General features: G+C 31.0%; 1 protein-coding gene and 1 pseudogene across 1 annotated transcript in view; both read left to right on the top strand.

The window, feature by feature from the left end:
* LOC130451378 (steroid receptor seven-up, isoforms B/C) overlaps nt 1–25,605 on the top strand; it is a 118,776-nt gene that overhangs the window by 43,377 nt on the left and 49,794 nt on the right. Inside the window, exons 3-5 of the mRNA XM_056790356.1 lie at nt 14,936–15,234; nt 16,746–16,910; nt 20,252–20,333. Coding sequence (XP_056646334.1) covers nt 14,936–15,234; nt 16,746–16,910; nt 20,252–20,333 — 546 coding nt within the window. The remainder of the gene's footprint in view (nt 1–14,935; nt 15,235–16,745; nt 16,911–20,251; nt 20,334–25,605) is intronic.
* Nucleotides 4,428–4,523, top strand: LOC130451876 (U6 spliceosomal RNA; annotated as a pseudogene).

Below are 25,605 nucleotides of genomic sequence, written 5' to 3'. Positions count from 1 at the left end.
AGGGAAACCGCAAAGGTAAAGGAAAGTCCTCGAAAATGAGCGAAGAAAGAAAGGATAAGGTGAAGAAAAAAATTTTGTATCCAATTCAGATTCTGATAGGTACTGACGAATGGTATTGTTTAGGGTGTATCGAAAGTTACAACACCATTAAAAAAGTAGATCGGGTAGAATGTTTAAAATGCAAAATGTGGGCCCTTGTCAAATGTGTAACTGAAAATGTTCACTCATACATTTGCATTAATTGCAATTCTGATGAAGACTAATTCAATATTAGTATATGATATTGCTATCTCTGTAAAAAAAATTTTTTTGCCTAAAAATGTTAGAATCTAAACTATTTTAGGTTGCTAAAGGTTTATTAAAATAATTATAAGTGTATAAATAATTTACTACAAGTTGTTATTCGCAGACGAATTTCTGTGTTTTTATATATGGTTTAAAAAAGTTTCTGCCAACTTTATCTTATTTTTAAAATTACGAATTATTATAATTATTCATAATTGTATGAAGATTTTTTCGACTGATCTCTTTGTTTCACAACGATTTCAAATTGTTAATCTTTGACGATTTTATTTTTATTTTATTTAGCATAACATCGTACACCGAAGGTGTAACAACTAACCCCAAATCGAGAGGAAAGTTTTTACAATCGACTGTTTTGCTTAACTTTTTCATTGTGAACAAATTACAGTAGTTTTAATAAATGTTCGAAAATATTTTAATAGATGAATAGAAATACTAACGACAGAAGTAATCAAATTATAAATCGTTTGCTAGCTATTGTCATTTTGATAATAATCTAAAAATTAGACGTAAGAACGTGTCCCCCGCTCCCTTAATATTATATTTAAGGTCAATCTATATGGTATCTCGTTTTTTTAAATAAATGTTAGAAGAAAATAGATATGGAAAATAGTTTGAAATGCGCAATATTAGTACGAAGGTCATTCGACCTGAACGATAAATAGAGAAGATATTCGAATAAATGTCAGGAGCTATAGAAATCAAAAATATGATTTGGATTCAAATTATTTGACAGGATGTTCCTGGATTGGAAGTTTTCAAGTTTTCAATTGAACTTAACTATATTGATAAGTTGATAAATATAAAAAAATGTCGGTTTTCAATTTCAATACCGTATTTCTGATACTTGAAACATGTTTAGGAAATTCGGTCCTTGTATGTTCAATAATAAATGGAAGACAATGTGTTCTAAAAACAATGGAGAAATTTCCAAATAACGATGGGTTGTCAATTTGATAACATAGTAGACCGTTAGATCTGATTTCAGCAGTTCTTTAATGTAAAAAACCCGGAAGCACTTGTATCAATTTATTTTAGAATTTTTTTCAGTGTAAAAACATAACATACAACGATCTCTTTTATTTTCGACCCAGTCGATTAGTCTCACACAAAATAAAATATTAGTAAAACAAACTACTAACAAAATGTGCATAAATTATAGTATAATATTCCTATTAAACTTTGACCGCGTATGCAACCGGTTTGGAAAGTATCACAAATGCAAATTTGAGATTTCTGTATATGGATACGGTACAAGACGTATATGAGATCAAGAGTAAGATCAGGACTGAGAATTTCCATTTATCGATATGTGAATATGTGAAAGTTATACGGAGATATATTTTCACAAAATATCACATTAAATGAAAATTAGGATAAAATTATGTATCTGTTTTTAGAGCCCTATTTGAACTCTTCATAAATCAATGAGTGAATTATAATTATAAATATACAGAGCGTGCCACAAATTTGTATCCATTGGAAAGAAATTCTGGAATACGTCGATTTTTCTTCTAAATGTGAAATATTTGTTCGATACAGGCAATCGTCATCTCTCAACCCCCTTCTTTCTACTTTTTAAACCCATTCTTTTCACATAAAGAAACACCATCATTGAGTAAAAGTTTTAATTAGTTCACAGCATCTTGAAAATGTAACGCAACGCCTATGGTTCGCGTTATCTATCATTTTCACTTCAAAATAGTGTTCATCGACTTTTATTCAATTGTAGAATCGCTTTTTAAAATCATTTCGAAAGATTTGAAGCATTCCAGGGGTTATTAGACTACATTCTTGAACTATTCGTCGACGTAGTTCTTCCAACGGAACGGTGTCGGTTTTTGAATTTTGCCCTTTCAATAATCTCGCAAAGAAATCCAATGGCGTTAAATCGAGAGATATTGCAGTTCACTCAACGAAGATTGGCGCTCCGCTCCATTTTGTTTGAAAAATAGATCCTTTTCTGAGTATTTGTTATCACTTTCAATTATATTTATAAGAAACTAAATAACTCGCACACATTAACAAATATCTTTCCCAGAATACTCTTCGCTAATCAATTTGTTTGGGAAATATTTCCGACATTTCCAAAAACATTCCTGAGTACCTACAAACAACACGTCTAGTACCTAGTAATTCAATAATTGTTCTAGTTTTGATGTAAAAGAATAGATTCTTGCGAGGAATTTTGGTAGTCTAATAAAATTATATAAAAAGTATGATTCCAAGAATAGGACAATTCCATTAAATGTATGTAGCTGTATAGTCGAGTTCATAAGCCATAAGTTCGTTGTCGTTTGTCTCACGTTACTCCACTATACGTATGTTTCTTCGAAATTCTTTGTTGCGTGACAACCTTCAAATTTATTGTTTCATCTTTTCATTTAGATGGCTGTGCGATAGAGATGGGTAACATTTTAAATGCACTAAAAAATTCTAGGAACAGTTTTTTAGTAGCAGCAGCCACCAAGTATAAAGATGAATATAGACGGAAAGCCGTTTGTTAAGATTCATAGTACTTGCTAGTTTAGCTCCTAATGGTATGGTGGAGAGATAACTGCTCGATCGAAATTGAACATATTTCATAAGAAGAATCAGGTGATATATTGCAACTGCTCTTTTATAGTACTTTTCTCTCACTTTGGCTACTTTGGACATTTTGTCTAATATCTTTTATATATCAATATGCATCCTCCAATATATTTAAACATCGGTTTTTTCACCTTTTTGTGTATTCTTTTTCTGTTCCGTAAATTGCTCTCAATATTTTTGTTGATCTTTCCGTTCTCTACACATTCCATCTGATGTCCGATCTTCTGATTGATTACTCATTCACGGTAATAAACATTGCAGTTGAATACTCTAATTTTAGGAAGATAGTTAGAGAAGATGTGTCTTTTCGAGATGCTGCCTAAATTTTTCTGCGTATACTATTCTTTAAAATTTTATAATGTACTTTATTATAAGACGTGTCCAATAATCTTTTCTGATAATTTTTTGATACGTTGCTGCTGATTATTGCTTTATTCCATTCTCCGGATGATTTCTTGTTTGAGTTGTATATTTTTTTATAATTGTCCATCCTCATTTAAAATCTTTATGACAATTCTGATTTGGGTAGTGTCTCGAAATAATGATTTTTGACTTGACATTCTCCAATGTAAATTTGAATATTTGAAAGTTTTTTGGTCTCTTCTAATAAATGTATGACTAATTTTCTCGGTGGTTTTTTGTTTTATATCAGTCATAATTATTACTAGATTAACTTTAAAAGAATTTTTCCTAGATATAAGAGATTTTCGACCAAAATTTCGAATTGATTGCAAATTTTGAGTTTGGCGTTTTAATGAGAGTAGTGTCGCAGTTAAACAGAAGTATTATCAATACCTGGAATCTAACGCTACTGAAATCGATGTTGAAATAAGTATCTGATCATACTAATTGTCTCAAAATGTAAAATTACTAGTAAGTCATTAGAACAAAATAATAGAAAAAGAGAGTATAGCAGTATTTCCTATTATTCGGAGTCAATCCCATCTCTAGATGAAAAGCTACAAGAATAAATAACAAAAATATATCAACCTCTCACAATGTAACCTCACTTTTTGTCTTTTGCTACTTCATTTCTTTATATCCACTCGACTTATTGTTCATTTGTTCATATACAGCGTCTTTAAACCAGACAAAGACGTTTAATAATCACAACACTCACTTTGTTCTCTACTAATTACGCAAGTGCTGAATCCGCAATTTCAGGGATATTTTTACGCTCGTGATTTCATGAAAACAACGCTTGTAGTGCTTTTAATTTTTCTTATCAATACCGTTAATATCATGAATTAGATTATAATTATAAATTACAGATTTCATTTAATTCCAATAAAATGAATAATAATAAACCATACATTTCAATACAATTTAGTATAAGAAAAATAGGCAGTAATAAAACTGTATTGAAATAGTTTAAAGCCATTTTTACACAGTCATTTATGACGTCAAGAATTAATCAAGAAAACGTCTGGTTTTAGAAAATCAGAATTAATGGTTTATGAATATTGAAATATTTGCCTATTGTAAATATCGCACATAAATTTCTATACATATGCATTCCATTAATTTCAATGGTACTTGCCTCGGCAGTACATATACTAAAATTGAAACGATTCGCATGGATCCTGCACAAGCAAAACACACAAAATCATAAAGCGTTCACATTTTTACCTTCATTGATCATGAAATAACAGTCTCCCCTGGATTCCATCGCTTAATGGAATCACCGGAAAAGAATCTACAGGTCTCAAAAAACTTACTTCAAACACCTCATCCAAGAATCTTGTACGACAGCATTATACAATATCTAACCATCCACTTCTCACCCGCACACCTGCACCTAAATGTAGTTTCCCAGCAATGGAGAAGCTGTGACAATAAAAATACTCCGTATCAACTATTCAACACTTACTTATGGTTATTTGATATCGTCGGGGAATCGTTCTATATGCCAAAGTCGTCATGTTTCTGTGTCCATCAAACACATCATTACCGACTTCAAACAATCTATTTGTAGAGCTGTAGAAAAAATGATGTATGCAACATGTGCAAAATGGTTTTTATTTCACTCATGGCATTAGTCATGGTCAACATTTTTCTATTTTTCTTCTATGAAGGTTGAGTGTACTTCTAAATCATTCCAAACAATCGATCTATCAATGCCGAGGTATTATATAGTAGACAGTTGATGCGAATGTATGAGTTTTTATCGGAGAAATATTCAGATTTAGTTAATCGAAAGCAAGTTCTCTTAAAATAAGACAATTTTGAACCACCGAAAGTTACGCATAATAAATAGACGAGCTTGGTGGTATTGAACACCTACCACATCCATCATTTAGTCCGGACCTTGCGCAGGCAGATTACTATTTATTCAGATTCACGGCAAAATTTTGACGTGGAGTAAAAATTGAATCCAAAGGATATGTGGAAAATGCATTACATCTAAGCCCATAGAATGATTTTATCAAGTTCTCAAAGAGCTTGCAGAATAGGCTAAAACCATTGAGTAGGATGGGCTTCACTTTTTTAAGGCTTCCTTTTTGTTTGATTATTAAATAAATAAAGTGGAAACCGACATTATTTATTAGACACCCTCTATATTTCGAGCGAAAGGTTACAATTAGATAATCATGGAATCAAAAATCAAAATGATTCAGGTACGTCATTACCGAAGGGAACAGTTGTATCATTTTTTTTTAAATTGTATTTTCAAATTTAGTGTAGAAAATATCATTATATTCATAAAATCTGACATAACATTTCGCGAGCACTTCAGGTATCTAGAGAACAGTCACAATCATCGTGACCATTTTATCTAAAACGGTATCACTTCAAAACAGTTTTAAGTTTGGACCTACAAAAACTGTCTTAATAGTTTCTTAATCGTTTTTATAACGATTTCAAAATCGAGAGCTGGAACAATCTTAATATATCAAATGTCATTTGATACATGATTTAATTAATAAAATATATTATTTATAGACATGCATTTTTTTCAAAATAATAATAAGCGATATGATTATTATTTATTCAAATTGAAAAATTACATAAAAATGTATCAACTACAAAGAAGTTTCAACAATTTCTTTATAGAAATTTGAGAAATGAATAATTTAGACATTATTCCTAAATTGACATATTTCCTAAACGTTGTAGAACTCGACACTAGCAGCATGTTTTGCAGTTCAATCTGTCAGAACGTGGTTTACCTTATCATCCACCAGTGGCGTCTTTTGTGACTAGTTCGAAGACAAATGAAAGAAATCAGATCCAATCAAGACATGCCTACAAATATTATTACGTAATATTTAAGTAAAGATCTAGAGGCTTTTGTCTTAACAACACATTACCTTTAATTTACTTCTAATGTATATTATTCAATAACCCTATCATTTGATGATTTCATTTCATTAGGATAACGAATAAGCTTTTGAACGAAAATAGTATTTCATTGTCTCTTGATATTATTGGAATGATTCTATTTTAAACCGGATACCTATTACTCCCATAAATTTATTTATAATTATTGTTGCAGATAGGTAATACTGAATGTTTTTACAGAAATAAAACTTCTGAACTACTTTGGTAAACATTTTACATACATATTAATTAGAGTATATTTTTTAGTACCTACACATTTCTTACGAATCTCAAAAACTATTTAATTGCAAATCACATTAAAGCCCTTTAGCTATACATAATTTCTGAGAAGAACTGTACCTGTGTTCCGTCAATGGTTCTCTCTGTTCGGTACTCTCTGGGTCTTGGTAGAGGCTAGAGGGTCAGGGTCAGCTAAGGTCATTTCTCACGATAGCCGCATTCAGCATAGCATAGCAACCTATCGTCTCAGAATTATAATAATATACAGTGTATGAAAGCACCTTTTGTCTCTCTTTTATTGCAGGAATCATTTTATCATAGTTTTTGCATTCGTTAAGAATTGACATTTTTTTGATAAACGAATATTTATAGTATTGACACTATTGATCTAATAACAAATTATAGATGAACAAAAAAATATATGCTCGGCTTTTTTCCTTCGGCGTTTTTTTTATGTTCTTATTAGAGAGATTCTCATGGCTATTCTTCTCGTTTCTTCTATACTATTCTCTCCATAAGTTTCACATCTCCTATGCCTATTTGATTTCTTGATAAAATATTTTTTCGCAGTGAATTCGCTTGTGGAATGTGAAGTTAGCGTTTGTTTTTTTTTTGATTAGACATTTACCAAGAATTATTTATGACCCTCATAGTTTTTCTATCAATAATTGTGATATACTTTCTCATAATACAATATTATTATTAAATAGAAAGTATTGACCGTTGAAAACAACGAAGATTGATAAAATATTTCCTACCCCTATACTCGAAAAGAATTGCTGTGTGTTCCATTAATTCATCATTCGTTAACCGTGGAAATATAAGGGTGTTAAAATATTCACTTATATTTTTTATGATAGCTCTTTAATAACTCGTTATTCACTTTTGATTGCAAGATTTATAGTCTTCATGACGTATGGAGACCATATTTAATAAGCTGTAATAAAAAGTACCACACACACATACACTACAGTCTATGATTATTTCATATACATTAGCTATATTGGATGTCTTATGTTGTTTTTAGTGCTTTTTAGTAAGTTTTGGTTTTGTCAACAAAAAAATACAGGAAAAGTGGCAGATATTATCTAACAAAACTTAGGTTGTGAAGAGAACTAACGAAAAATGACTATAAAAGTTTTCATGAAATATATAAAACATTAACTCAAAAATAAATAATTTTCAATCACTTTTTGAAAATAAAATATTACAAAAAAATTCTTATCAATCAGCCAAAGTCAATCCAGAAAAGATTTTTAATATTATTTATAAATCTCCTTCGTGAAGGGATTGCCAAACTATTTTGAGTAAAATAATCTTTTTCAAAATGATGTCTTAGATCTCATAGCCAAATTACTTCAACAATTCCATCTCTTTTCTTATTAAAATAAATAGCAATTAAAAAATTTTTAAAACTATAAGTCCTTTGGAAAAAAGTTAAATTACAAAGTTATACGTTATAATAAGATCTATAACTTTTGTATTCAAACTTTCTTCATATAGCCACCAAAATTATGTAAAAAATTGACGTAACTAATTTTTTTGTTTTTTAATTTCATCTTTTACAAAAAACATTTTTTTTTCACGAAATTTGGTACAAACTCACCTTTTCATGACCCAAACACACTCTTATTTATTTGATTTAAAATATTGATTTTTTCACCTTATCTTGACTCAAAAAGCACCCTAATTTGAAATGGGAAATTATCCCATCAAAATACCAGCTTTTATGAAAATGTCGGTGAGATTTTTGTTGGTGAATTTGCTCAGAAAAGGCAAAAAAATCCACAAACACTGGAAACCGATTTATTTCTATTCATTTTGTACAAATTTTAGATATTTATTGAAATTCTAGACTTTAATTACTTATGTTTATCGATGTAACAGTATAAGATTTTAATAAACAACTAAAAATTGTACAAATGCTTAAAAAAATTTGGCATGCGAGTTTTTTCGTTTTTTTTTTTACCTTTTCTGATCTACCTCACCTAACTCACCCCTTTCCCCATCCGGATCCACATCACCATCATTTATTTTTCCTTCAAATTTTATCATAGTCTCCTCCTTTTGCAATGGGTTTCATACTAATATCATTTTTTTTTCTTTTGATTTCAAAAACTATCGACCCTGGTCTACTTTGATAATGTAATTATTGTAGTGTTGGTGTAGTGGTAGTACTGAATATTTTATTTAGTATGAATGCTACCAACGGTTCTAGAAATGCCGACTTACTTAAGAAGGTAATCATTTTCTAAATGTTAACCGATTTAGTGGTATAATAGGTAGTTACAGTGTAAAATTCTGCGTCCGAATATTTTTTTTCAAAATGCCTGAAGCTCTGTTTAAGTTCCTTGACTGCGGTGATGGAGAAACACTTCTTGTATTATCACATTGGCTTTTTTCATGGCGGTAATATTAAAATCCCTGGTCTAGTTGAATCCCTCATTCCAGACCAGCTTGTCACTTCTTTTAGCTTATCCTTCCTCCAATGATTCTAGTTTTCGTCAGTAAACTTTCTATGTTTAAACGTTCAAAGTATAACCCAGAATAGATTTTTGAAAATTTTTCTAGCAACGTACTTCAGTATATGGGAAAATAAACCATAATCAGGAATCAATAAATTAGGTCATGTAGAAAGGACCTAAATAAAACCGAAAATAGGACAGATACGTTGTTAATTTTGGGTGCACCAAAAGTAATGTAATTTTCATTAAACGGATAAATTGAATCGTATATTTATAAAGGTGTAAAAAATATTGTACACAAGCACAAACAAAAAACAAATATTTTCTTGTTATGTCACACTTCTTTAAAAAACACACAAAAGATTATCATCGCATTTGTAGTTAAATGTATCAGAAAAAAGTCTCGGTGTCTACTTTTTATTTTCAAAAGATTTTACCTGGGATTTGTGTCAAAGAATGCGTAATGGGTACACAAACCTGACCTGAAGCTGGGCACAAGGTATACACTCGCTATTCTCTGTTCTGGTACTTGAACCGTGAACCCCTCCCTCGCCATCACGTGCTCAAAGTGTTAAAAGCCAGTATACCACACGGTTTGGGTTAACTGCAGTGGCGTGTGCTATATTATTCCTATCGAAACTTTTCTTTTGTTAAGGACTTACTAGTGAAATATCAAGCTATCTGTCTATATAATTATCAATTTTATCGTTCATTATAACAACAATTACATATTTTAATCCTGATATTATATATTATACTTAAAAATTTTCTTTCTCTACTGAAAATTAACACAATGTGCTTTAACTTTAATCTAATTTACGTTCATTTTTACTGACGATTAACTTAACAGAGAGCCATCTTTCCTTTATTCCAGAAATAAAAAGTGAGCTCAAATAGTGTTCAAATTTTACAAACACTACTAATCTTATTTTTTACTGCATTTTATTTATATCTTTTGAAAGGGAGATCTGAAATAAAACAAGATGTGTTTATTTTTAAGTTTTTCCCTAAACTGCAAACAATAATACACGAACTGGATTTAAAAAATGTGGTAGTCAAGGAAGTGAACGGAGATACTAAATAACTTATTCTGTTTTGAAATGTTTACTTTTTTTCAAATTATCACAACAACGCATTGAGTAATTTGGATTGCCTTGTGATGAAAATTAGAGTAGAATCTTAATTGTACAATATTCGCAGCAAACGCGTGTGCCCTATTCTTTCATGAACTCATAAACTCCCAATAGAATCATTTATACAAAATGAGCAACAATTAATATTTGGAGGTATGCATTAGATTATAAGGAAACGCTGGAACATGTCGTTTGTGTTCTAAGAAACACATATCTAACATTTGTTCCTTCCACTTCTGCTACCCCTTATTTCCAAATAGGGACATCGATATTTACATCGACGTTGCGAAGAATGTATACATATACCAGCGGAAAACCTAACCGTGACTATTCGTTATATTCGAGTATTCGTTACATTCTTAGCCCGATCTCCTTTACGTAATTTCTTCTTTTGATCCTGTTTTAAGCCTCTTCTTCTCATCTTTCTACGCTAAAATTTCTTATATCTACAGGGGTGCACCACTGTATTTCTTAACATTCACGTTTGTTATTGCGTATAGTATACAGTAGCAATTTAAATTTTGACTAAACTGTTGATAGTGAACGTTCGAAAGAAGACAGTTTGTGCATAAATGGAAATCACCTGTGAAGGTTATGAGTACGTTGGATGATTATTTATATTTCTAAAAAGGCCTTACTTGACAACAATACATAGAATCGCTTTATGAAACTTTTTGATATTGGCGTGCGTCCGTCATTGATGAATGTCAGGAAGGTCAGCCAAAATCAGTATCCAATTTGATTAAAAATCGGTTAGAGACTTATAGAAGGACAGAAGGCGTCTCGCCAACTGCAATACAATCCTATTTTGCATCATTCTTAATCACGACAATTCCAGCTTCCATGAAGCACACATAAAACTAAATAGTTTAAAGAGAGAAATATCGAATGATTGTCTCATTGTTCTTAACTACCCGATTATCGCCTTATGACTTTTTGAAGATGTTGATGCGTATGCGAAAATATATAGAACTTAATGGGCCATTAATAATGGCGAATATTTCGAAAAGTAATAAAAAAACTTTGTTTCGAACTTGGTTCTTCCTGTTTCACTTTTTGTACACTTAAAGGCAGCCCTCGTATCTTCACCTTTTCTATCCATTTCGTGTTTGGTCTTCATTTTTTCTCTTTCCCCCTTCTCCTGTTCTTAATACCCTTTTCCGTATTCTGTAATTATTCATTCGGGAGACGTGTCCCAGCCATCTAAGTCGTTGTGCCCTCAATTCCTGGGTAGGTAATTGATAGTTTATCGTAAGCGACCATTATTTCTTTATCTGTCCTTCCCAAGACGTCTTCTTCAGATTCTCCAAAAATTTTTCTCAACTTTTTCCTTTCTCATATTTTCACTTTATTTGCATTTTGTTCATAATTGTTCGAATTGGGATAGCTCTTAAAAACATTATTCTTTTCCATTGATTAAATTGTATTGATAAATTGCTTGTTGGTGTTTGTGAATTCCCTTCCATTTCATCTTCTGCTCATTTATGTGTAGTCGATTTCCTCTTGCTCTTACTTCTAACCTAGTTATGATATTGCGCTTTTTGTTTTGGAACAAAAAAAATTTGTATTAATAGTTCAAATTTCAACGAATATTAAAATTGAAACACAACGCCTAGTGTGTCATTTATTTGCCACATATCATAAAAACAATTTGATAATTAATTGTTAAGTAACGAAAATTAATTGAATTAGAAGTTTGGTCCAATTTCAATTGATATAAAATTTATGTTAAAAATGGTGTCCATCGACATACAAATTTATGATATTTCATAAGTGTACGCGAAAAACCAAATTCTCTTCCCTTGTAATGTTTAAATTGAAACAACTTAAAATTACTATTTCTGCTGCTATTTGTCCTAACACTATTTTTTAATTAGCTTCAATACGTATGAGTTCTCTGTCTTTCTGAAACTGATAATGGTATAGGGATATAATCTCAATACGTTCTGTAGGTAATATATATTTGATTCTTCTTCTTCGTTAAAACAACAACACTTTCAATCACCAACCCCTTGATAATAAAAAGTTGAAAGATCGACTGCTAAAAATATTATATACTTCCACCTGCTGGGCTCAAAAACCATATATATTTCCATAAAATATTTTATACCACTGATTCAATCTGGCTTCCGTTACCCATACCGTAATTAATTCTTTCGGCCCGGCACCTTAATTTATTATGATTATGATCTTTAAGTAAAGAAAATTTGCATTGGATGGATATATTTGCTTATTTATACGAAATAATTCCAATAAAGTTTTGAAGAGACAGTTCTAAGGACATATCATTCGTGTATATCAATCTTGTTTTGGAAATTTTTGTTAACCAAGGCAGCTGTATACATTTAGTATCCATGTTTGGATTTTATATTATCTTAAATATTTCTGAATAGTAAAATATAATCTATGTATGGAAAAGTAATAAATTCGAATTTAAAGTGTTAACTGCTAAGTCAATATCCTGAGATTTTATTTATTAGGATGACGCAATAATTAAGTAGTAGCTGGAGCTATATTATTAATATTTCACAATTTCAACACAATGAAAAAATATCTGAAAGAAATGAATTTATCTTAAAGCGAACAGTTTAAAAGAAATTTTGACAATATAGAAGCAAATTCACCATTCAAAAGCACGCGGACTCACCAAAGCTTTTCAAATGGTGCACCCGCTTTCATTAGATAGAAAGCATAAAAGACGAATACTGATTTGTATTCTTGGAAATACATTTTCTTCAAATAATTACTTGTTGGAAGAGATGATCAACTTATCTCTACAATAAATTTGTATGAATAATATATATTTTATATTCCACACAAAAAGATGTTAAGATATCCATGAACAGTAATAAAATCACAAAATATCGATGTTGCTCCGCTCTAGAGTAGTTGTGCAAAAATGTATTACACAGAATTTTGTTGCTTGAGAACATTCATGCGTAGCATGTAATGCCTCATGACGTTCTTATTTCGCACTTCCATCTCCTCTGAACCTAGTAAAGCTAAAGCTAACAGACAAGAGTTGAAAGAACTATACTAATGCAGTATATAGCCAATAACGGGTACTGCCTGATACCTTATATAAATTTGTGTGAATATGAGAGCTGCTCTATATATTTCCAAAAGGCCGCGAAACTGGAGGAGCTAGAACTGGAAATACTGCATTTACAAATACCACCATACCCAAGTACTAAACTCTAACTGCAGTTGAGTTGCCGCTATCACACACAAAATTCAATTGTCAAGAGAACATGATCTACTCAGATTTTGAAGTCTATTTAATTAAAAAAAATAATGAACGATTGCAACGCGCACTCTTTGATGGAAGTTATTCCACGAGCAACTGTGTTTCGCTAGTATAGTATTTGAAAGTGGATGGATATCACTTGGTGATGAGTTACTAAACAAAACCGAAAACATAGTAGCCATAGAAGAAAGATTATTCGAAAAATTCGAAACAAAAAAAGGCTTAAAACAGGGCGACCCGTTATAAACAGTGTTGTCTAGTTTGATCTGAAGGAATAGTGGAATGCGATCCCAAGGAATGCTTTACAATAGCAAAAGCACGTCCTAGCATATGCATGTAACGTAGTGCTCATAACCAAAACAAAATGGCCTATGTATCAATGAACGTAAGACTAAGTATATGGAAATGGATAACGCGACTTATTAAAGTTTACAACAGAGCAAAACAAGGAGTTCCGTTTCGAAAGACTACAAGAGTTTGGATACCTGGGTAACCACGGTAACGAGTAAAAGGGGACGAATTCGACAAAATATTGGCAATAGGCAATACAACAGTAGGGGCTCTAGGAAGCCTATTAAGGTCCAAAGATATCTCATGGATAGCGAGGCTAAGAATTCACAGGAAAGTGATACAAACTACGGTGTTATATCGTAGTGACTGCTGGGTCATTAATAAGAAAGAGGAAAAATGGCTAAATGCATGGAAGAGAGGAGTGTTAAGAAGAATTTTTGGAGGGATACGAGTGGAACAAGATGAATGGAGAAGAAGAATGAATGAAGAGATTAAAAGGTTGTATGGTCAGGCAGAGATCGGCTATATAGTAAGGGCAAAACGACTGCGTTGTTTGGGGTGTATAGCCAGAATGGAAGAAAACAGTGGGTGAAAAGAGTGGAGAAGGCGCGTAAAGAAGAAAGGGGCATCCACGTAGAAAATGACTAAATGCATATAAGGAAAATTTACAAAAGTTAGGGATAGGGAACTGGCGCAATACAGCCATCAACAAAAGGAGTTAGATAAAAGCGTTAGAGAGACTTGAAGCTATGTGTCTATAAGGCCTGCTTTACTGTTTTATATGAATGTATATGAGTCACTGCTCGTAGTTTTTGCTTCAGCTACTGTGGAAAACATTAAGAGAGTTAGAAGTATAATTGATCAAGATATCAGAGGCATTTATCAAGTGTTTAAGGCTAGTCTTGGTGTTCTATCCCTTATAGTAATTTACCTTCTGTATGGGTTCCGTTTCCGCTTAACCCTTAAGACAGAGCAAGTGAGAATGAAAAACAGGTGATGAAACATTCATTTGAAGATATTCCCACCCAACAGAAAAGCCGTGTGTGAATTCATCAACATAGGATAAGTAAAAGCAATTATGCTCAAAGCTTAACGTACAGTAACTTCAAACTGGTACACCATAAAATGTTTGCCTAAAGTTCTTGAGCCATTTACATGAAAATAATGGGATAGTCATTTTACGATATATTGAATTTAAAAATAAACAAGCTGCTCCATCCGGTGTATTTTTATTCAAAATTATTTAGTCATAATAAAATTGCAAAATACTGCCAAATATGTTGAGTAAAAATTTTAAATATTTTGTTTAACTCAAATTGTATTGATTTTTATTACTGTTTCAGCCGTCCAAAGAGGCAGAGTACCACCATCACAACCATCACTTCCTGGCTTGCCAAATCAATTTCTTAATTCTACAGATTCTATGACCACATCATTAACCAACCACACGTACCTTAGTAGTTACATATCACTATTATTAAGGGCAGAACCTTATCCGACGAGTCGATATGGGCAGTGTCTACAAACCAATAATATTATGGGTATTGACAATATATGCGAATTAGCAGCTAGATTACTTTTTTCTGCAGTCGAATGGGCGAGAAATATACCGTTTTTTCCTGATCTCCAAGTCACCGATCAGGTAATTAATATTATTTCTATGTAAATTTTATATTTCTGTGGGAAGAGAAATACTAAAAATCGTAACTTGTAAAAAAGCAGGCCTACACCAATTGATGAGAGTTTAGTAATAAACAAGATTTTAAAAGTAGAGGTGTAGTGTGGAGGATTACTCGCTTTCAAATGGATTAACAATTCCTCATTTTGTCCAAATTCTTTTCAAGGAAATTGATGGTTTTTCTACAATTTCTAAATTTTTGCTTTTGTATAAATATACGAATAACTAACGCTTCTAATTATAGCCCAGCTTCATAATCCCTTCACTCGAATAGGGTTAAATTGAAATCAATTACTAGTACGGTAGAAAGGCTAATGATTTCTCCGATATAATTCACAAGGGGACATTACTACAGTTGAGTTTGAGAGCGCTACCAAGATTGGATTCTAGGATGATATCCACCCATCTAATTTTCTAGAGTTTGAATTAGGAAAAATTAGTACAACTGCTATCTTTCGGTTTTAACTTCCAAAAATTGTTCTTTAGAGACAAAGTCGTATGTTCATCTCATTTGTTTATTTTTTTTTCAAGGCACCTTAGCGTTTGGTTTCAATTTTAACCCATGATAATGGAAGTATTTATACCAGTAGAACGCATAGCATGGCGTATCATTTTTTCTTATGAGCGAAGAACAATACTAATTGATTACATATTTGGAAATTGTAGATAGCATAGTTATAAGAATGAACATTTTGTGCACACTAAATGAAAATGAAGAATACGTTTAATATGCAACATTATTTGTTTACCTCAAAGCTATTTCCAATTATTAATAGAATCAAATTGTAATAATGAAGAACCAAGTTAAGCGTTGTCGATGATAATATCTTCAGGAATTTTGAGTGTGGAAACTAATTAGATTGGTAGAAGATTGCAATTTGAGAAATTATAATATTAAATGTAATTTGATCGTTGTATGGTGTAGCTACTTCCAGACTCATGGTACTGTCATTTTATCATTGTCAGATTAATCCTACTAAACTCGTTTAAACAACAAAACAAAAAGTTTTTATTTGATGCAACACCTAACTGTAACATTGATGTGAATTTATAAAAATTTTAAAAATCTATTCTTTATTTCTAACCATAATACAAATTTATTGTTTATTAGTTAATAATTACTAGAATTCAATATAATGTTGTTTATTTTTTCCTGTTATCATGTATACCTGCGCTTGTAAGGCTAGATAGTAGTTGAATAATTTCTTGCAAATGGGCTTATAACTTTGGCGTGTGTGGGTTTTGGTTGTTTACAATATGTCTCTACTTGATTAATAAATTGTCAAGAAAATATTATTTATTCATTAATATAAATCAAAATTTTAATTAAAATTATAGTATTCAAATAAATGTTGATATAGAATATTAGAAATGTTTTGTCTTATGCTCAGCTGGCGAAACATCAATTTTCGTACCCTTTTCTCACGACAGACTATCAGCAAAGCAATCAGCTAATGGAAGGATTTTGGTTACAGGTGGCACTACTTAGATTAGTTTGGTCAGAATTGTTTGTGTTAAACGCAAGTCAGTGTTCCATGCCGTTACATGTGGCACCCCTAATTGCTGCTGCCGGCCTCCATGCGTCGCCGATGTGCGCCGACAGAGTGGTGCAATTTATGGACCACATTAGGATATTTCAAGTAAGCTATTGATAATTATAAGTTGTTATCTTGTGAACGGCTAAATATATTTCCAAATGTTAAATACTGATATTATTTTGCATTTATTTTTTCACTTAAAAATAAAAAAACAGCAAAAAATACATACTATGTCATATTTCAATTATAAACAATATATTAGCATATAGTAAGTAAGATGCGTATCTGTAAGATTGGCGTTATATCGCACAATCTAGAACAGAAGCAAAGAGAAAGTATCGAATGGAACTTCAGATAACATGGAAATAGGAGAGATTAAGAGAAGTTATGGGGTACGATAGTAAGAACAAGATGCCGAATAGAATGGAAGGATCGAACCGCTAAGTGAATCAGGAATTGAAAACCTGATACAAAATGTCTACTTGTTGACTTCCAAAATGCTAATATGACAGTTGGAGATCAGGAAGAGGAGATAATGGATATCTCGGAGAAGAAAAATAAACCTCGCAGTTTGCAGTTCACTCACTCGAAATTAAACACTTTTAAATTTTCCTTGTCACAACGCTTCAAATTCGATTCATTATTCTAGTATTAGAACACGACACACAAACACCAATATGCTGACTTGTCGCCTCAAATTTGGTACGCCACGCGCATGACGTCACGCTGGAATGTTTTCTTAGCCTTTCAAATTACATTAGTGTTGTGTGTATGTACCGGGTTTTTGTGTATTTGTAATATTTTTTGTACTTATCGGCTTAGACAGATATTAGAATCAGAAGCACGCAGCAGAATTTTTTGAGCAGAAGGAAAAAATTTTTCGATGAATTGGTTCAAAAAACGTGGAGGTGGTTCTTTACCTAAGCAGAACACGGAAATATATGAGGCTGAGGGATCTTAACCGAAAAATTAGTTTCAAACTGCCAAAAAAAAAACAGTTTCCTCGAATTATGTTATGATTCTTGAAATTCTTTTTTGAGTAATATATTTTCTTGAATCTTTAAGATCTATTATTTAGGTATCTGAACCATGAATAAAGTTTAATTAGATAGGTACCCACTAATTTTTTTTTGTGTTTTTTTTAAATTTATTATCTTTTTAATTCCATATAATGCAAAGTATCTAAGATTAAAACATTGTTCATTTACCTATATATGATTCGCTGCAAGAAATAAATGAAATATACCCATGATACCTATATCAGAAATAATATTGAATGAATTCATAGTTTTGTTCTTTGTAAACAAACGCAGTTTTATGAACGTGGAAATCAACTAGTAAATTCAACAACCTTATATATAATACATATACAAACATGTTTTTTTTATCAAATATTACTTGTTACATTAAAATAAAACTTTATTAATAGTATACAGTATCCATTAAACTTCCCATTTTGATTCCAACGTGACGTCACATTGTGAGAGAGAAATAGCGTGTGCCTGCGCATAATCATACCGTACATACGTATCATGTATTAAGAGATCTACTCTAAAACGCATACATTGTTGCTTACAGAAAAACAGAATAAAAAATTAATAAAACTGTCAATACAATTTGATTTCACAAAATACAAATAGTTACCTCTGGAAAACTTGTTCAAACATTGTTTTACCAAGTCAATCGAGATTAACTGTAAGAATTTTTATGTTTTTCTATTTTGAATTATTTTATAATAGCATTTTGTACTGCTAAATGCTTCATAACTCAACACCTACAACACAAATATTTCTCTTTTGTCCTTATAAATGTCCTAGTAGTTCTAAGTACGATTTATTACCAGGATATATATTACTTCAATATTTCTAGGTCAGTACTATCTTAGATCTAGAAGACACATTTATTTTCTATATATTTAACGGAAGAACTATTTTTTCCATTTCAAATTTACTTCTATTTTATACTACAATAAGTTGACGCTTTGTATTTTGATAAAATCGATCAAATCATTAGCTTACTGGTCATCGATGAATCCTATTAACGCTTTCAGGTTGCTTATTGAAGTTTTTCGTGAATCTGGAAACTAATTATGTTCTTTCCATTTTCTTGTTGTTTTCCTACATTCTATTTGCTCCTTCTTATTTAATTCTGAAGAGAATAATTTTTTAATATATTGTACAGCATTCATTAAAACTTTGTGGCTTCTTATTATTTTCATAATAGATGTTTCAAACGTTACTCTCTGGACTGTATAACGTTGATCATTTTTTATTTGTATTTTTAGTTCTTGTTTGCTCGGACTATTAATGCGTCTCATCTCGTCCTTTACGTGATTGATGGTTGGCTTTATGACACCTAATTGATAACTTGAAAGGAGTTCATTTTTGAAATATTTACTAACATTAATGTATTAATCATAGTACTTTTCGTAAGCTTTTTCAATAGAGTGGTCATTTGTAATTAATATTTTTAATGCTATCTGTAGGTACTAACTTCTGATGGAAATGGCGAAATTTAATATTAAAATTGGAAAATTCATTTAGAAATTGGTCATATAATCTTCAATCAATGTTTAAAAACTGATTTTTCATGTACATGTAACTATGAATAAATAATAATTCAGTTTATTATTGAGTTACAGTTTATTTTTAACTTATAGTTGATTCAACATATGTATTCCGAAGAACTAACATTGGGTCTCTTTATTTAGGCAAGTGATAAATATCTTTAATGAGGTTTAAAAAACAATAACACCAAAGCAATACTTCACGTAATTATTAATTAAGTGTACTTCTACAGCATTCTAAAACCCTATAATTACATCGAATTGTATAAATGGTATATTAACTCGAGTTTTTTCATCGGTTATTCCAAATGTTTATTAACCATCAAGATAATGATTAATGAAATAGTTTCATTTGAACCGAAATATACAACTTATTTTGAGTTCACTTTGACTGTGAGATGCGAGAACAAAGTAGAAATTGTGCCTCCAGCCTTATTAACTTAGATACATTAAGTACGAATTTGTTCATTTAAAATCTTATTCTCAACAATCGATTGAAAATTCACTTTAAAAATTCATAGAATGTACCACTTTTTACGAATGAAGATGCTACAATTTTCGGCACGCGTAACCAATGCGCATTCAAAGCGCAGGGACAACCTAAATTAGACTAAGTAAGTATACGTACAGTTAAGTGGTTAACAAAAAATTGAAACTTCTATTGCCTTGTTGGTACAATTGTCTTCTATATGGTGGGTCTTGTGTCATTTCTTTTTACCATTTTATAGTTCATTTTTACTTGGTGTAGTTGATTCAATAGTGGCCAAGTTGTGGTGGAATAAGATTAATTCAATGAGACTCAAGATTAATTTGATGTGATGAAAAAATTTAGATAAGTCTTCAATAATTTTATAAATTTATTTCATTTTAATTACAGGAACAAGTAGAAAAATTAAAAGCTCTGCATGTGGATTCTGCAGAATATTCCTGCTTAAAGGCCATAGTACTATTCACGACCGGTAAGTTATTTTGTCTATATCTACTGTATATTAGCGTGGTAACTGTTTTCTAGTCTCATAAGCCTAATATATATGTATAGATTCTGTTTGGTAAAGAATCAGGCTCACATGAAATTTGGTATGAAACTGGCACAAATGTTAGCGCTTATAATATAATTGAGTGTATTAAATTGAATAGTTGGAGATATATTTTGTTGGACCAACTACAAGAAATTGAGCACTTAAACTCACACATCTCTCTCCAACATAATTATTTTTTTCACTATTACTCATTTTATTTCAATTACATAAACTTCATATCACACAATTAGTAAACTTACGTGCTTCTCATTGTCATAAAAAACAATATCTTAATTGTTGTATTTTGAATTTCACGTAGAATAACTAAATATATAAATCACATTATATATCAGGAGCTTATGGTCTAGAAAACGCTCCACTTGTATCGTCTCTGCAGATCTATTGTGTATAAGAAATTTAGATCAATCTAAATATATCAAGTAGCAGCAACAAATGAACTGACAACATCTAAAATTAAGTAAAACAGTCGCAAATTATACTATTCAAGGAAAACATGTAAAGTCACAATCATTTCCGAAGTGTACGCATTACTATTGGTGTATATGACGGCTACTTTTGAAAAATGGAAAAATTTTCTTTTATTATTTGTAACTGATCATCAGTGATAAGAAGAATACTTGTTTCTTGATCTAAAAAGCCTTCGGTGTATTATAGAAAAGTTTATTGTTAGTTTGCACTGTTATTGTGGAAAATAATAGTTTCTTTCACATTTTTTTCAGCTCACATCACTTTCATTATAAACAGCAGCTTCTGTTTTTATTATGAAGTAGTTAATGATTTATTTTGTATCATTAAAAATGTGTTTGATAATCAATTCTAAAGCGATTTATCCAAAACTCGAATGAGTATATAACTATAGTCCAAGCTCAGATTGTGGAGGCGAAACAATATTGTATTGTCTAAACATTTCATTATGGAACATTAAGGGCCAAGACGAACTATTGTTTTAATGAAGAGCTTTTATTCAAACTATAAGTGACGTGACCACATTACTCTACATTGGCTGTTTTCCACCTTATCTGGTCTAAACTTTTCAGCTCTTATCCTTTGGTTATTTATACATCAATACATTATTTCTGAAGTAACTGCTCGAATGATTTTTTGATACGAATATAATTAGAATTTGACTTATGATATATGAGTTCACTAAAAAATGATAATCAGTTGATTATTCTATGAACCCTTTGTTATGAGCAGAAGTTGTTTTCTCACGAATCACATTATTCCTGTTATCTCCGTATGTTTTCCATATTGCATTTTCATGAAGCTTAAATTTAAGATCGAAAGCTTAGAGCCACAGATATAGAAATGAATATGTAATTGTTATGAATCTGTAGGTTTCAATATCTACTACACTCATATTGCCCTTTTCTTTAATAGAAATAATAATTTCGTTGTTTCAGATAATATCCATCTTACAATTTTGTAAATTTGTATGCAACACTTGTAATTTATAATTTTTTATAAATTTATATATTACTATAAAAGCCACAGTTTGAAATTCTGTCGTTATTTTTGATTTGAATAAACTATTGTGATGTCTGCATAATTTACTACAATATTTCGACATTGGGTCAACTTTGTTAAAGCATTCATATTAATAATATTGCATCTTATATTTTAACTACTGTTTGAACGTCCAAAGCTCTACTTTTTTCGTTGTTGTTTTTCTCATCTGCTCTATTGATTTATCAATATTTTTTCTTGATGTAATTTTCGAACAAATGAAAAAAATGTAATAGCTGGCAATCCCTAATTGTTACTTTATCATTATAATGTTTGTTCTGAAAATGTTGTTTGTTGCATGGTCACCGTCTTACACCACACGACTTTGCATTTATGTACGTCTGTGTATAGACCATCTAAAAACGATTTTTTTAATTAATACCAATAATTCTTTTGTTTCAACTTCTGATTACCCTCCTGTATTTGAAGTGAGATATGAAAATCCAAAATGGCAAGGGTGTTATGACATTTATACTTGTCCGATAAAATTAACAGTAATAAGCCAACGAGCAATAAATAGGGTTGTACCTAATTGATTTTATATTCAAATAGGTGTTTACATTTTGACCATCGAGTGAGCCTATAGTGGAGAACGCAGAGCAAGCAACTCGTTAGATATGATAAAGCTGTCTGTCCCACGCAGTGGTGTAGGTGTAATATTGTACAACTGTAATGTAAAGTATAGGAGGTAAAAAGACTTCATTTATTGAGTATATAGGGGGTTAGAGTTTTTCCAATGTTGTTCCCACAGATTCACTTAAGAGAAAAATATAAGCAAGAGAAATGAAGTATTCATGAAATGAAAATATTAGGGAATAAACAAATACAGACTATATGTCAAAAACAACCGCAAAAACAAGTTAAAGGGTTGTGGTTTCTACACATCTGTAAAATGGACTACGGTAAACTTACAAAGAGTATTTGGCAACGTAGAGTTGGAAAAGAGAACACCCAGAGAAATCATGAAATTAGCCGACATTTTTCAAGTAAAAAAGATTATTTGGACAGATGCCACGTAATAGTTAAAAATAATTAGAGACGTCCACGAATAAAGAAGAAGAGGACGCTCAAAGAAATAATAAGGAAACATAATTGCCTACATTTTTCAAGTAAAAAACATCGCTTGGACTGATGCTATGAAAAATATACCGGGGTAAGTTTGTCCACAATTAAAAAAACACACCCGGCACAATGGGTACACACGGGTTAATGATGATGGTCAATGATTTTGCGGAGATTTTTTTACAGTAATTGTGTTGATCTTCTTAGAAAATTTTGAATTTAGAGTCATTTAATTGAAAGTTTTTTCATTCTACCCGTCTTGGAACATTTAATTGACAGCTTGATGTTAATTGATAAGTACATTTAATAATCAGAATAAGTTGTAGCTGCTGCTTATTTGATAATCTTTAAATACAAATAAAAAAGGAAACTGGAGGAGCTAAAAGGAGGCATAATGAATAAAAGAATCAGATATTATTCTTTTATTGGATGGTTTCTAATTTTATTGCCTTTACTCGTTTTTGCCGTAAATAAGTACGTTATTCTTCTTTCTAAAATCGGCTTATAATTCATAATTGTTCATATGCTTGTTTTTCTCTGAATCAAATGTAATTGATGGTATTCTTTCCACTTATTATTATTTAATGATTTATTTTTTGGTATATATATATATATATATATATATATATATATATTTTCCATCTAGTTGATACGCCTTTGATAATGCGAACGAACACAAGCCTTTTCACGTGTAAAAAGCTTTCTGGTCAGTTGACCATGCAACTGTTTGGCTCTGTGGCCTGTATCCGTGTACACTGCGGCTGTTCATATCATGACAGCTATGTTCATATCACACGGCGTTGAGAACAAAGCACCCTCAACCAAGAGAAGATATAATGCGAAATTCGAGCTCTCACTAGGACTCTAACTGTTAATGTAATAACCCTCGATCATTATGCAATTTTCGATACCGACCGAACTGACTTAATGTTCAATTAGCAATTTGACCGATTCGTAATTTAAAGCATTAGCAACCTAATAGTTTGGGACGACATTGGCAGCCCAAATTTTAATAAAATATCTCAATCATATAATAGTCATCTTTCAATTTAGCGGAGGGATATTTTTATTTATTAACAAATAAATAAATCCAAGTGGAATGACTGGATTGTGGGTGCCGAATGATTTGGCTTTTATCAAAACTGATCTTTGAAGGATCTGAATTTGAGCATGCAAGTTGATATATTTTTTGTTCATCAAATTTAGTCTTATATAGTATAAGTATAAAGTATATTATAATATAAAATTACTGCTTCATTCGCTTCCTATCACTTGATATTAATTTATAAAATCACTTGAATGAGATATATAGACATTTTGTTGAATGAATGCTCCTGGTCTATTTAAATAGATGATATATTTTTATTGAAATAATATTTGATACAATAAAAATAGAAAATATTCATCCTAGAAATTATATATGGAATGTTACAAAAACTACTATCCATGTTCTTAATTTGCAAATATATCTTTCTTACAACAAATATAAAAGGTGCTCCAACGAAGATTACCCACTCTAAGTGGAGTGAAATACGACTACCTTAATTTCAAGGGGGTTGAGTGGTAAGCCTTTTAAATCATATTTGAATTTTCTTGATAGTCATTTATTATTTTTGATTAAATTTTTCAAAATTTATCTGATCAGACTGGCCACTTAGCAAGTGCTTTTTTCCAATCCATCATCCATGAAAGTGATTATTCGATAACCGATACGGCAAAATATAGTGAGCACCATCCAAAAAAAAGATAGTCCTATAGTACCAACCCAAACACTCAACTTGTTAGACTTTCAACAAATAAATGTGGTTCAGCCTCACCCCAATACCTGCAATTATATCTATTTACTTCACCATTTATATCACCTTCTAAAAAACCTGTATTGTATAGAACATCGGCAAAAGTAACCTAAAATTTATTCCTTGTGTACGGAAATCATATAAAATTTGAAGAATAATAATTCACTATTCTGGGTAATTCCATGAATTGAATTGAAAAAATAGGCGATCATTCTAAGCCCCTTATTAAGTTCGCAGCTAATTAGAGCGGATACTTTCGTCGGCACACCTTATATCTATCATAAATGAATGACTGATATGAAAATACTAGCAAATCCTAGAGTTCCATCTCTCCTGAAATCGTTGAATTTTTAAATCAGTTGACGATAATCAACCGCACTATTTCATAGTACTCATTCGATGATTCCAATAATTATAAATACGCTACAGTCGGATAGCATGTCAAGAAAATATGCATTGATGCTGAATCGAATAGTTGGTAAAATTAGTACCGAATCAAATATTTCGCAGGTCAGTCGCGGAGGTCAAAGTTCATGCAGGTGCAGAATTTATCGCTAATACTTCCTGAAGTCAACATCGAGCATCGATGTTAAGGGCATTGTGCAGGAGAGATTGCAATTTTTATGACTTTGAATTAATATGAAAATAAGTTTGGTCATCCATCGAATAAAACGAAATAAGTATTCTAAATTTTCAATTATATATTTATTGTCAAATAACACTGGAAATTTGTATTATAATACTAAATAATTACAAGGAGTTTCTATTGGCCCAAATCATTTTTTGAATTCTAGACTATTTCATTATTAGGTATAGTGGTCTCTGTT

Source organism: Diorhabda sublineata, chromosome X (assembly GCF_026230105.1).
Source record: "Diorhabda sublineata isolate icDioSubl1.1 chromosome X, icDioSubl1.1, whole genome shotgun sequence".
NCBI classification, from domain to species: Eukaryota; Metazoa; Arthropoda; class Insecta; order Coleoptera; family Chrysomelidae; genus Diorhabda; species Diorhabda sublineata.
The sequence above is the reverse complement of the archived record's forward strand: the minus strand, read 5'-3'. Positions and strand labels throughout refer to the sequence as shown.